Source organism: Xylocopa sonorina, chromosome 3, assembly GCF_050948175.1.
Source record: "Xylocopa sonorina isolate GNS202 chromosome 3, iyXylSono1_principal, whole genome shotgun sequence".
Lineage (NCBI taxonomy): Eukaryota > Metazoa > Arthropoda > Insecta > Hymenoptera > Apidae > Xylocopa > Xylocopa sonorina.
This window is the reverse complement of record NC_135195.1, coordinates 4,667,547-4,679,574: the sequence shown is the minus strand read 5'-3', so window position 1 is coordinate 4,679,574 and position 12,028 is coordinate 4,667,547. Positions and strand designations below refer to the sequence as shown.

The following is a 12,028-nucleotide window of genomic DNA, read 5'->3' as shown; positions in this document are numbered from 1 at the left end:
TTAACGAGATCCTAGACGTACTTTGTTACCTCACGAGCACCCTCCATCAGGAGGGATGGTGCAACGGGCCAACGGCTGCTACCAGCAACGCGACCCTATGCGAGAACGATTGCCCTTACTTACAGTTAGACTTCGATAGCATGACCAGTTGTAGGGAGACCATGATGTAAACACGATCCAAGTTATTCTAGAGGAGATCGTTCCTTTTCTATATGATCCTGGGTTACGTCGTGACGAGATTCGTGGGCCAAATTGTGCGACCTTCAATGCGAAAGGACGACTATATCATCGTGTGTTTCTAAAGCCTCTGGACGTCGTGAATTCACGTGTAACTTGCGTTTCAGTCGCGCTCCCTCCCTGTGCACACCTCTACCCACACATACGACACACACGTATACACGCAGATATTTACCGGTCCAGAGCTTGTTCTCCAGTCGTTTCTATTCTTAACGAGCCATTGACCATCGGCGCTCTTTCGTTTCACCCTCGATTCCGTTTAATTCTTGGTTAAGGATCGTGAAGACAAATCGTTAGACCTAATTATCGTTCATTTTATTTGGCCACAGTCAGCAACGGTTTTAGAGTTTCAACGATTATCAAATTTGTAGGTCGCGATCGTTCTTTTTTTTTTTTTTTTTTGATCGAATGAAACCGAATCGATATGTTTCGAGGGAGATAAAATGGAAGTCGATAATATGCATACTTGTGCACGTTTCTAGACAGTAATGAGATTTTCCTTTATTTTGTTTGTTTTGCAAAAATTCAAATTTATAGTGGTTCGACTGTTATACTTTTAGATACTACCAAGATTTAACTAATTAATTGCGAGACGAATTTTACGCGTTACGTAACGATAGAAACAGAGGTACAGATGGTTCTGAATACTGCACGCAGTGTGTTTGCGATATTACAATATATTCACCGTGTATTACGTTAAATATTAATTAAACCGTAAAGTCACTCGGTCAGTTTGCATGTTCCTCTTAAAATTTCACCGAAAATTTCGAGTTTCCCTTTGAATAATACGAATGCGAAAGGGCAAAGCAGTCCGCCAAAAGATCACCGACCGACCTCGTGACTATGAACAATGTTACCTCATGTAATACCGCGTGTATGGTACAAATTACGATTACTTTATTATTAACTTCACGTAATTACTTTTTAATCGTTTACCGAGCTACGTGCGTACGTTAATGATTTTTAAACTTGTAACACTCAATAATTAACATAATATAATACTCGAGAGAAGGGAACTGCGAAACGGGGGGGGAAAAAGTTTCGTTTCTACGAAGAAGTATTTGCTCGTGGATTTATAGAATGTCTTCGAACAGCATGAAAAGTGCAATTAAATGAATTATTTCTAAGAGTCGAGCGATATTTTCACGTTAACGAACAAATTTGCTTCCTCTCCCACTCCTGGAAACTGTTCCCATCTGATTTCCCCAAAAAAATTCAACAGAGTTTCTCTTGTCCATGCGCAAATGATAGGCTGTATAGTTTCGTCTTGGAAAACTTATTTTATCATCTAAACAGTAGGCACAATAAGTGGCCAAGTATAAGTATCCTCTTAATTGCAAGAAATCACACGTAGAAACAGACTGTAGAGATGAATTTAATATAACTTGAAATTGAATTTTTACTCGTTGAAATGAAACTTTTATTCGTAGATATTAAACGTATAAAATACTTAAAAAGGTACTAATTTCTCTTTGAAGTAATTTTAAGCGTCAATAGATATTGCATACACGAGTTTCATCAAACTCGATATCACAATAATTGCATTTAAAAATTTGATAGACTTTCGTAACGATAAATGATTTACTTAAAATCGAAATTTTTCTTTAGTTAGATAATGGTTATTGCAAATAATCACAGATGCCTGAGAGGATATTATACTTGGGATATCTAGAACTACATGTAAAATCTAAGCACCTGCTTAAACGTACGGTCGTGTATACCGAACGGATGATTATTAATCACTAACGTCGATATAACGTCGAGTCTTTCCATTCCACGTCGGAACTCTGCGAAAAAGGAAGTCGACCGACGTCGAGGTCACGCGATTATAATTTTTACTGTCCACCTTAACGACTACGACACTATATTACAAAAGCTGTTGCCGGTTCTTTCTTTCTTTTGTCACAAATTAAAATGTATCTCTACGTACTTCTTTTTCAAGATACTTGTTGAATAACGAATGTTCCGATAAATTATAAATTTGTTGTTACGGAAGAGAGATATCTATATACGTACATATGCATACAAATACACGAACACAGATAGATATATACGTATATATACGGACAAAAGTGAACGCGATTTTAATTTCACGATATCGAGATGTTAAATTAACAATTCCACAAATTATCCGTGGATTCACCTAATTTTTCTTTACTCAAACGATTAAATAATTTATCTTCCGCTACCCAAACCTTCCCCTTAACCTGCTCACTCCCACGGCTCTCTTCGTTTACGGAAACATTTTCATCGTTTGTTGAGAATAAAAGGTATTCGATACTGCAATCTACCGAATGAGAAAAGAAGAAAAAGTTGAGAGTAACAAATTTCCACGAGGTGATACACGCATACACACACGTACACGTACACACGGACACATAGGCACGTATAATTTAATTTAAAAACGAGAAATGTTAATGGGAATTATATGACGTATACTGACCAGACCAAGCTCAATATTTCTAGAGTCTTTACAAGATGAATAAATCTGTTAAGTGAGACAAATGACTATTAAAATTAAGTAAGGAGAGGAATTCTATTAAGAAAGCTTGTATATATTAGCCTATAATTTATTTATCTATGAATGCGAGGGAAAAGAGCGAATGGAGCGAAGATATATAGATATACATATGTATGTATGTATATGTATATATTGAGAGAAAACGAGAGAGAGAGAGAGAGAGAGAGAGAGAGAGAGAGAGAGAGAGAAAAGAGAAAGAGAGGAAAATATTTCGTGTGCGTGATAGAGAGAGAAAGGTTGTGAGAAAGGGAGGGAGAGAACAAGTTAGGAAATGAAGAGAGAGAAAGAGAGGGAACGAGTACAAGTGAAAGAAACTGAGAGAGAAAGAGAGCGAGAAAGAGGTAAATGAAGAATGCGTAAAGTAAATAAAAAGAAGAAAAAGAGGTCCCGGTGGATTATTACGGTGAAAAGCATTTTAGATGCTGATATGTACCTATTACGTGAATGAGAAGAGTATACAATAAAGTAAACAAATGTTTTCAATTATTGTGCCTTTCTGTGTCGCCCGACATGATGATGAGTTTGCACATTATACGCATCACTTATGTTTACATTTGATAAATCGCAAAAGATACAAGGAATCTTTATTTTCACGGTCTTGTGATACGGATAGGAATTGTTATAGAAAGCCTCTCGAGATATGCATCAAATATCGTTCCAATCGTTTTGAATAAAATATCGAATATCTTTTTAACAAATTTATATATTTTCCTTTAAATTCGATACGTATATTTCTCCCTATTCTGGTTATCTTTTTTCAATCCATTGGTCATTTTTACCATCACAATATAATGTAAAGCAACAGAGATTATCTCGAGATACTTGTGCATATAATAATCATATAAATACCTTGTTCTAGCATTTCAATTCAGCCGCCTTATTCCAGTCACGTGTTAGCACATGTATATAGCCACGCATAATATTATCGCAACACTTTTGAGTAAAATTTCGATCACAAAAGTACATAAAAAGTTTTCACGCGCCACTAGTTGAACATACGAGACAGTTTCAAACGCGTACATCAACACACACCATGGTTATGCCATAATTACGATGCAGCAAAATGGGTAAGCGAAAGTTTCGACCAAGTACGAGAAAAAACGGAAAAATCTTGTCGTTTATACGATTCGCACTGATTACCGTGCACGTTGACTCATAATACAGTAAATCGAACGCTACGACTCGTGTTATAATTAATTTTTTAACAAAAACTCACGACATCGTTTTATCGCGCGCGTCCATGTTGGTTACTGCATTTTCGATGTTCGAATCGAGCGCTCTCGAGACTGTCGATACCTATCGAGAGCGCGACGTGTATCGTTCGACTGTGAAGTGGCTACATAACCTTGCGATCATAATAATAACAAAAGCGTCGCGGCTCAGTTTTGTTATCAAATATTGTGTGTGCTCCAAGATCGTTTCAGAAAACGCGCCGTCTCGTTGTGATGTGGAAAACGTGATTTTGTCTGCAATTTTCCAAGGATGGGCGACATAAGGGCCGGCCTCGAGGAATTAAAGCTCGACGGGGCCCTATTCGCCGATGTTAAATACTACGTCAGCGGCGAAGGTGATCCCAAGGTATATCGTTTTGTCGTTTCCCGCGTTTTTCCTTCGCCCTTGACGTCGAGCCACTAATTTCACGATATTGGTATTATTACATCGTAATTGTTGAAAATTGCGATTTGCTCGCTGTTGCTTCGAATTACTTGCGATTCACGCGAAAGAGGTTATAAAATGGAGTCAAATTTAACAGGCTGTGCGTTTTATAGAAAAATTGACACAAGAGATTTCGGGCAAAATATTTCATTTATACCATTTCTTTGGACGTGCAATGTATAAATGTAATGCCTTAGGAGAGATGAATTGTTCATCTGTATATTCAGTTATTACTAAATAATACTTGTAATATTGTTTATTGACAATTTTAAGTTTCAAGCATTGGATCTAGTTTCTTTTTTAATTAGAGAAGGAGGAAGATAAGTAATTAACAAATTCTTACTTTGATATAGACGTTGAAATAATAGTTGCATGAATAAGTACTTCTGACAGCAAAGAATAATATGCTGTAGAAACAAATATTCTCTTGATTATTTGCAGATTTTAAATTTACTACAAGAGGGAGGCGCTGAAAGGTCAAATTATTTTAGTGATTTTGTTACACATTTAATAGCAGGCTATGATGCGCTGGAAAATGATATATCCGCAGCAAAGGATATTTATGAGATACCAGCAGTTACACAGAATTGGATTTTATATTCCGTTAAATGCAACAAACTTCTGCCGTATCCTAGATTAGAAATTTTTAGTTGTTTGAAAATATTGTAACTTTAAATTATATATCTTAGCATGTAATATGTAATTTTACAAATATTAATTATACTTTTATAATATAACAGCGACTTTAGAGACTGCGTAATTTCCTTAACTATGTCATTAATATAGACCACATTATTTTTCACCTGAAGACACACAGTTATTTTCAAATGTACGAGCATGTGTGTCTCAGGTAAGCCGCGCGGACAGTAAAAGTCTGTGGGCAATGATCACGCTTCAAGGTGGTAAATGTCAATTACGTTTAGATCGATATTGTACTCACTTAATTACCGGGAAAGCTGCTGGTTTGAAATATGAAACTGCGATGAGACATCCTATTCAAATCATAACTCCTGATTGGGTGACAGAGTGTTGTAGAAAGGGAACTATTATTAGCGAGGTGGAATATCATCCAAGGCTTTTAGTATACCCGAATAGTTCTACAGCCATGATTACTGGCTTCATGGATGAAGATACAGAAAATAATACAGCTCAAGAAGAACAGGACAGAACTAAAGCTATGTTAGAGCAACTGAAACAACGGATGCCTTGGAACCAACCAAGTCCACCTGTATCTTCTAATGCGCCGCATAACATCAATACTGCTAATGCAACTGTAACAACAATTCCTTATGCAGCTAATGGACAAAATAATGTTAATGCTCAACAACAGCACCTTCCTCGGCCAATCTCTACAACAAGTTTATCTAACGCTTCCACAATTGCGTCTTCTGTGTCGGATCAAAATGTTACGCAAACAAATTGGTTACCACAAGCTCCTCAGCAGAATAATGTTGCTCAAATAAAGTCCGCACCACCACAAATACAACAACCAGAATTATCTCCGCAACAGCAACAGATAAATATGCAACATACATTACTACAACAACAGCAGCAGCAGCAGCAGCAACAACAATTAAGTCAGCAGCAGCAATTGTCTCAACAATTGACGCATCAGCAACTGCAACAACAACAATATACCCAGCAGCAGATCTTAAATCAGCAACAGTCTCCGCAGTTAACATCTCCACAACAACTGATAGGAACCCCGCAGCAATCGCTCCCACAACAACCATTAATGGCACAACAGCAACAACAACAAATAAATTCACAGTTACCTCAGCATCAGATGTCATCGCCTCAGCAAATTTTACAGCAAAAACAACTGAGCCAGCATCAGATACTTTCGCAACAGCAAATAAATCAACAACAGCAACATTTGTCACAACAGCAACAAATTACTTCCCAGCAGCAAATTACTCCACAGCCACAATTAGTGCAACAAGTGCAATTAACACCTCAACAGCAAATAGTTTTGCAGCAGCAGCAGCAACAACAACAAATCCCTACTCAGCAACAACAAATTGGACCACAACAGCATCAGTTGAATCAGCAACAGACTCCACCGCAACAGCTCACGTCCGAACAGCGGCAGCTAATACTTTTGCAACAGCAACAGCAACAACAACAGCAGAAAATTCAGCAAATATCTCAACAACTGCAACAATCTGCACCTCAAGGCTCGCAACAGTTCGTTATAAGGGACGGTCAGTTACAGCAACAACCACAGAATCAGCAATTAATGGGTCCGAATCAACAGGGCTTTATCGTACAAAGAGATTCTCATTGGCAACAGCAACAGTACCTACAACTACAAAGGCAACAACAGCAGCACATTGGCCCTCAAAGACCAAGTGGTCAATGGCCTCAACAGCCGCCGCAGCCACCGAGACAATTAATACAATTAGATGCCCAGACGCATCAACAGTTACAACAAATGGATCCGCAACAGAGGGCTCAGTTTATCCAGAAAATTCAGAAGCAAAGAAATCTGTTATTACAAAGGCAAATGCAAAACCGTCAAGCTCAACAAGGAGCGCATATAGCTGTCATAAGGAGTCCGGGTAAACCAGTTCAACCTGGCGGTTTGCAGTGGGTCCAGCAACCACGTCCTCAGATGATAGGACCTCAGATTGCGCAAACCCCTGGCCAAAAGCCCGTTCACCCTGGAGTTCAACCACCAGCGTTAACGCCGATTAATTCTTCCAACCAAGTTATTGTCCAAACAGGACAAAACGTGCAAGGTCCACAAGCCAGTCAACCTGGTCAAACGTTCCAACAAAGTCAACCTCTAACGCCGCAACACATAGCGCAGTTGCATATGCAGAAACAGCAACAAATGGCCAGGTTGCAACAGCTGCAGCATCTACAGCAACAGCAGCAGCAGCAACAACAACAGCAACAGGGTGCGCAGCAAGAGCCACCTTTAGCGTCGTTGTCTAATAACGCTCAGATACCACCGGATCAACAGTTGGTCGTGAATGCGAAGACGAAAACGGCTCTGGCAAACATGTTGACGAACAGATTACAGGGTAGCGCCGCTGAAGGTAGCGCAGCGGGTCAGTTAAGATTAATGACCGCGCAACACAGACCTCCACCACCGCCGTCCCAGGACCCACAGCTCCTTGCAGCATACCAGCGGAGGACCGTTGGAAATATCACAAATGGAGCACCACCCGGGACGCAAATAAAGATGCAATACGCCCCGGTTATACCTCAAGCGAAAGCCCAGTTCTACGGCCACAATCCGAACTTGAAACGTACGCTTTTTTAAGTTCTTAAAATCGCTCTTAATTAAAGCTTTACGATAGATTTGGAGGAAGGGATGAGTCATAACTTCATGACTTCGCGTGCGTGGTTCTACGTGCTTTTTACTTGAAAAGTTTCGTGATTAGATTTGAAATCGACATTGCAGTAGGAAATGTTTACATTGAAACGAATACAAGATCCTATCGTTGTTTTAGATACTCATTTCCAGTAAGCAGAAAAATAGATGTGGCACAGAAGAAATTAAAATTCTGGATAGACTTGTGTCTTCCGTTGCTATCTTTTAGGAAATATCGTAAAAGATAAAATCTGAACGGCTCTAAGACAAAACCTTTCAAGTACAAACAACCTCGCGTCTTTCACACTGTTCATTTATTACGTCCACGTGCAACGAGATAGCGCCAGCGAAAAATTGCATTGGGGCATAATAAATAAGCAGTTTTCATTTCTAGTAGAATGTTAATTCAAAGAGCTCTTCTTCTTTCCATGTGTAATATACTGTTACTTGTACTTTCAGTGCCACCAGATCTATTTTTGCTAGGTTGTATATTTGTTATTGTCGAGTACGACATGCAACGTCCGAACGATGTTTCCACGTGGAAACAGGTGATCGAGAGACACGGCGGAGAGGTCGAACCGCAGTATTGCACCCGAGCCACCCACGTGCTCGCAATCACGCAGAAGCACCCGACGGTAGTGCAGGCGCTACGCGAAGGGAAACGTTGCGTTAGCGCCCACTGGCTGTCGGACGTGGTTAACAGACAGCAGGTAGTACCGCCGTGGCACGCGTTGCACTTCCCCACGCCATTCAGCCTGACGGATCTCCCGTGCGCGAAGCACATCGTGTCGTTGTCCGGATTCGAGGGTGAGGAACGGGCGAAAGTGAAGTATATGCTGGAAGCATTAGGAGCAAAGATCACCAATTACTTCACCAGGCACAACACTCTCCTCGTTTGCAGAAGGTAGTGATGCCAGTTACACTTATCGCGCTTGCTCCGATTCATGGGCTTTCATTCTTGATTTAATTCAGTGAATTATGAATTATACCAAGGGTATCGTAAAATGTTGGTGGCAGAGGTAGATTCGACTGGCGAGAACGAGGGAAGGCTTTGTGTTCGTGTTTGTCTTATCTGACTTTGTTTCTGAGATGCCGTGAGGGTTGAGGGAAAGAGTCGTTCATTTCGATGGAATATTAGTTTTGTTGAGGAAGGGAATGAAACGGACGTAGTAATTTGGACCATGTTTTGCAGACAGGAACCAGCGGCAGGCGATAATTATTTGCGAAATGGGGTGTTAAATTCCACTGGATGTTTAAGTCGTTGTTAGATAGTTCGTACGATTTGCTTTTACATTTGTGTTGCGTGCCAATGTTCTTACTATATAAATTGACATCGATCTGAAATGGAATTTTACGAAAATGTTTACGAACAATCACCAAGATTTTACGTGTGACACAGCGTGCAAAATCTAATTAATAACATTAACATGATTTGTTAAAAAAATTACAGAGACCCAAAGTATCTATCATTTGGAAACATCGTCAAATAAGATAAACATGTATGTAAACTTCTTCTATTTACTTTAAATACTGAATTGACCCTTTGCTCCGAAATGGAGCATAGAGTAAATGAAGTATAGCCACATTTTATGGTACCAAGCGTAACGATCCACCATCGGCTGCTATCTGTACCGTTTTCATTCGACTGGAAATCGTTTCAGACCGGATGGTCAAAAGTATAAGAAGGCCCGAGAATGGCAAACAGGAGTGGTGAATACTCAGTGGTTGACGGACTTGTTGTGCGGGCAAATGAACGTGCTTCACCAAACCGAAAATCCAAAATATCAACAGTACAGTTTGAGCAATCAGTTTAGATTGGATTATTCGCTAGTGCCTCATTTAATGGGTATCGTGAATCATAGTCAATTATTTTTTGTTCTTCCAACAGTGAAAATAACCGATCTCTCTCGTCCAACAGCATGTACGAACTCGATTACCAGTCTTGCAGATATCTAAATAGCCCTTCTTTCAGCTGCATGGAAGATGCCAATAAATATTACACAAGAATCGTACGATAAAGTAAAGCAGGTTGGTCAGGGTCCAAATTCGATAAGAAAGTATAAGAAGCCACGATTAGACGGTCCATTGTTGAACAAAGATCCACATTTGTTATACTTGGACGAATCAATAACAGTTAGTAATCCGGACCCACCGCCACCGGATAAACAGCCAAGGATACTGTTTTCTGGCATCAATCCTAGGAAACATGCAAAGGTGTTATATACACGTAATTGAAACAGTAAAATCTACGTACTTGCGAAATTCGTGATTGGCCAAAGTACTACGATCAAACTTAATTCGAACTTTCGAATCTTTTCTCGTTTCCGTTCTGAAAAGGGAATTGAATGTTATCTTTATTTTATTCGCGAATACGATTATTTTACTGCAGAACGATTTACGTATCGATATAATGAAAACTATTGATCCATGCTGTTTGGAAATACTAATTCGAATTGTTCGTTTAACAGAGAATTCGGGAATTAGGTGGTGCGTTAGCAGCCAGTTGGCGAGACGCGACACATCTCGTGATGCCAGCACCGATAAGAACTGTAAAATTGTTGTGTTGTCTGTCACGTTGTAAATATATTGTCACGTTACAGTGGTTACTCGATTGTTCCGCGAGGAACACGTTTCTAGACGAAAGTGGATACATGCTTGGGGATCCGGAGTTCGAGAAGAATTTTAATTGTAATATTGAAAAGGCTCTGGCGAGTCCGAATCGGGGAACAGTACTTAAGGTGACCTATTTCATTATTTTTACCTATTAATTTTCTAGTAATAACTGTTATTTAATTGAACAAATCGATATAATGTAAAATGAATAGGGTAAGTGCACCTGATTTCGGCCATTTACGATAAATTCAAATTGCTTTTAATTGATAGCTATATGTATAACTGATGTTTACGTATCTAATTAGTCGTGAACAAAAACGAAATTAATTACGTAGATTCATATAACTTTACAAAGTGTTTTCTGCAACCGAAAACAGTGAAATATCGCATGAGAGTGACGTTGTATGGTTACATAATTTTTTGTAGGTGGAGCAGTGAAGGAGACTGCAAGCTTGAATTCACTTTTTTTTTTAATAGAATCCTACTATATAATGTCATAATAATAAAAAATCGTTAATTCTTAATGCGAATCGTTAGTTGATACCTGTTCGTTACGAATAACACACGAACTTCTTATCTTCTTTTACATTTTTCAAGCTATCAGGCAATATTTCTGTGTCGATGTCTCTGTGAATTTTTTATATAATGTATCTGTAGTAAAATTCTAGTGATTCAATAAACTTCTTATATTATCACCAAGATTCACCGAAACGCTTCTCCTTCGCTAAATGTTGCTCGCATAAGACTAATCATGTCTTCTCGAATGTGCTAAACTACTGGTAGAGTTCAAAAACACTTACAAGATATTAGAAGTGGCGATATTAGATGCACTTATCCTAACGATGAATATCAATGCTCCTCGTTTGATAATCTTGCTTGTCGAATAGGGTAAAATATTTTATGTTACGCCAAGCGTCATACCATCGCCGTCGACGATAGCAGAAATAATAGATAGCGCGGGCGGGACGATGGAAAAAACACGGCGATCTGTGGCACAGATTCAAGAGTTGAATAGTAATAAATTAAATTATATCATTGTCACTCATGAAAACGATCTTCATCTTCTTTCTGATGTGTTACGTGCAAATATCAGTAAGTGGTGTCAGACAGTTTTCTGCTGATGGATGTGCATGAGAAAAAGAAAAAAAAAAAAGAGTGGCGCACTTCGTAACGTTCGTCTCATTGCGTGTTTTTCGATATATTTGTAGGTGTGTTCAGTGCAGAAATCGTATTAGGGGCAGTTGCACGACAATACTTCCAAGCTGAACAAGTCTAAACGCAGTGCAGTATTCAATACGCTGCATTTTAATCCCTGACGTGGGCTTACTAATATACTTAGTGAGCTATTTTGGAGATGAAAAATTTTTGCTTACCTTCTTCAATGGGACAATAAAGAACATAATTTTATGATACAGCGGGAACTATTTTCACTGAAAAACATTCCAGAAACCTTTCCTTTCATGCTTCATTTCTGAGAGTAATGTATTTTATATAATATCTCGATATATAGACAGTTTGATAGACTTGTTTTTGACGTAGAGGTATATTATTATTATCGTTCGTTCACAACTAAGGATTATTGTTTTACATAATTAGCATTTTATAGTTATTTTTGAAATGTGCGCGAGCATGTTCCACCATCTCTTTTGTTTCGCATACACACCATATACACATATCAT

General features: G+C 38.8%; 1 protein-coding gene across 1 annotated transcript; it reads left to right on the top strand.

The window, feature by feature from the left end:
* The first annotated feature begins 4,071 nt into the window (after positions 1-4,071).
* Positions 4,072-11,761, top strand: Ptip (PAX transcription activation domain interacting protein). The gene is made up of 9 exons (XM_076910897.1): positions 4,072-4,336; positions 4,856-5,040; positions 5,201-7,671; positions 8,196-8,640; positions 9,398-9,582; positions 9,709-9,950; positions 10,205-10,474; positions 11,237-11,441; positions 11,558-11,761. Exons 1-9 carry the CDS (start codon positions 4,241-4,243, stop codon positions 11,623-11,625), a joined length of 4,167 nt encoding a protein of 1,388 aa, XP_076767012.1. The 5' UTR covers positions 4,072-4,240; the 3' UTR covers positions 11,626-11,761.
* Positions 11,762-12,028: the final 267 nt, after the last annotated feature.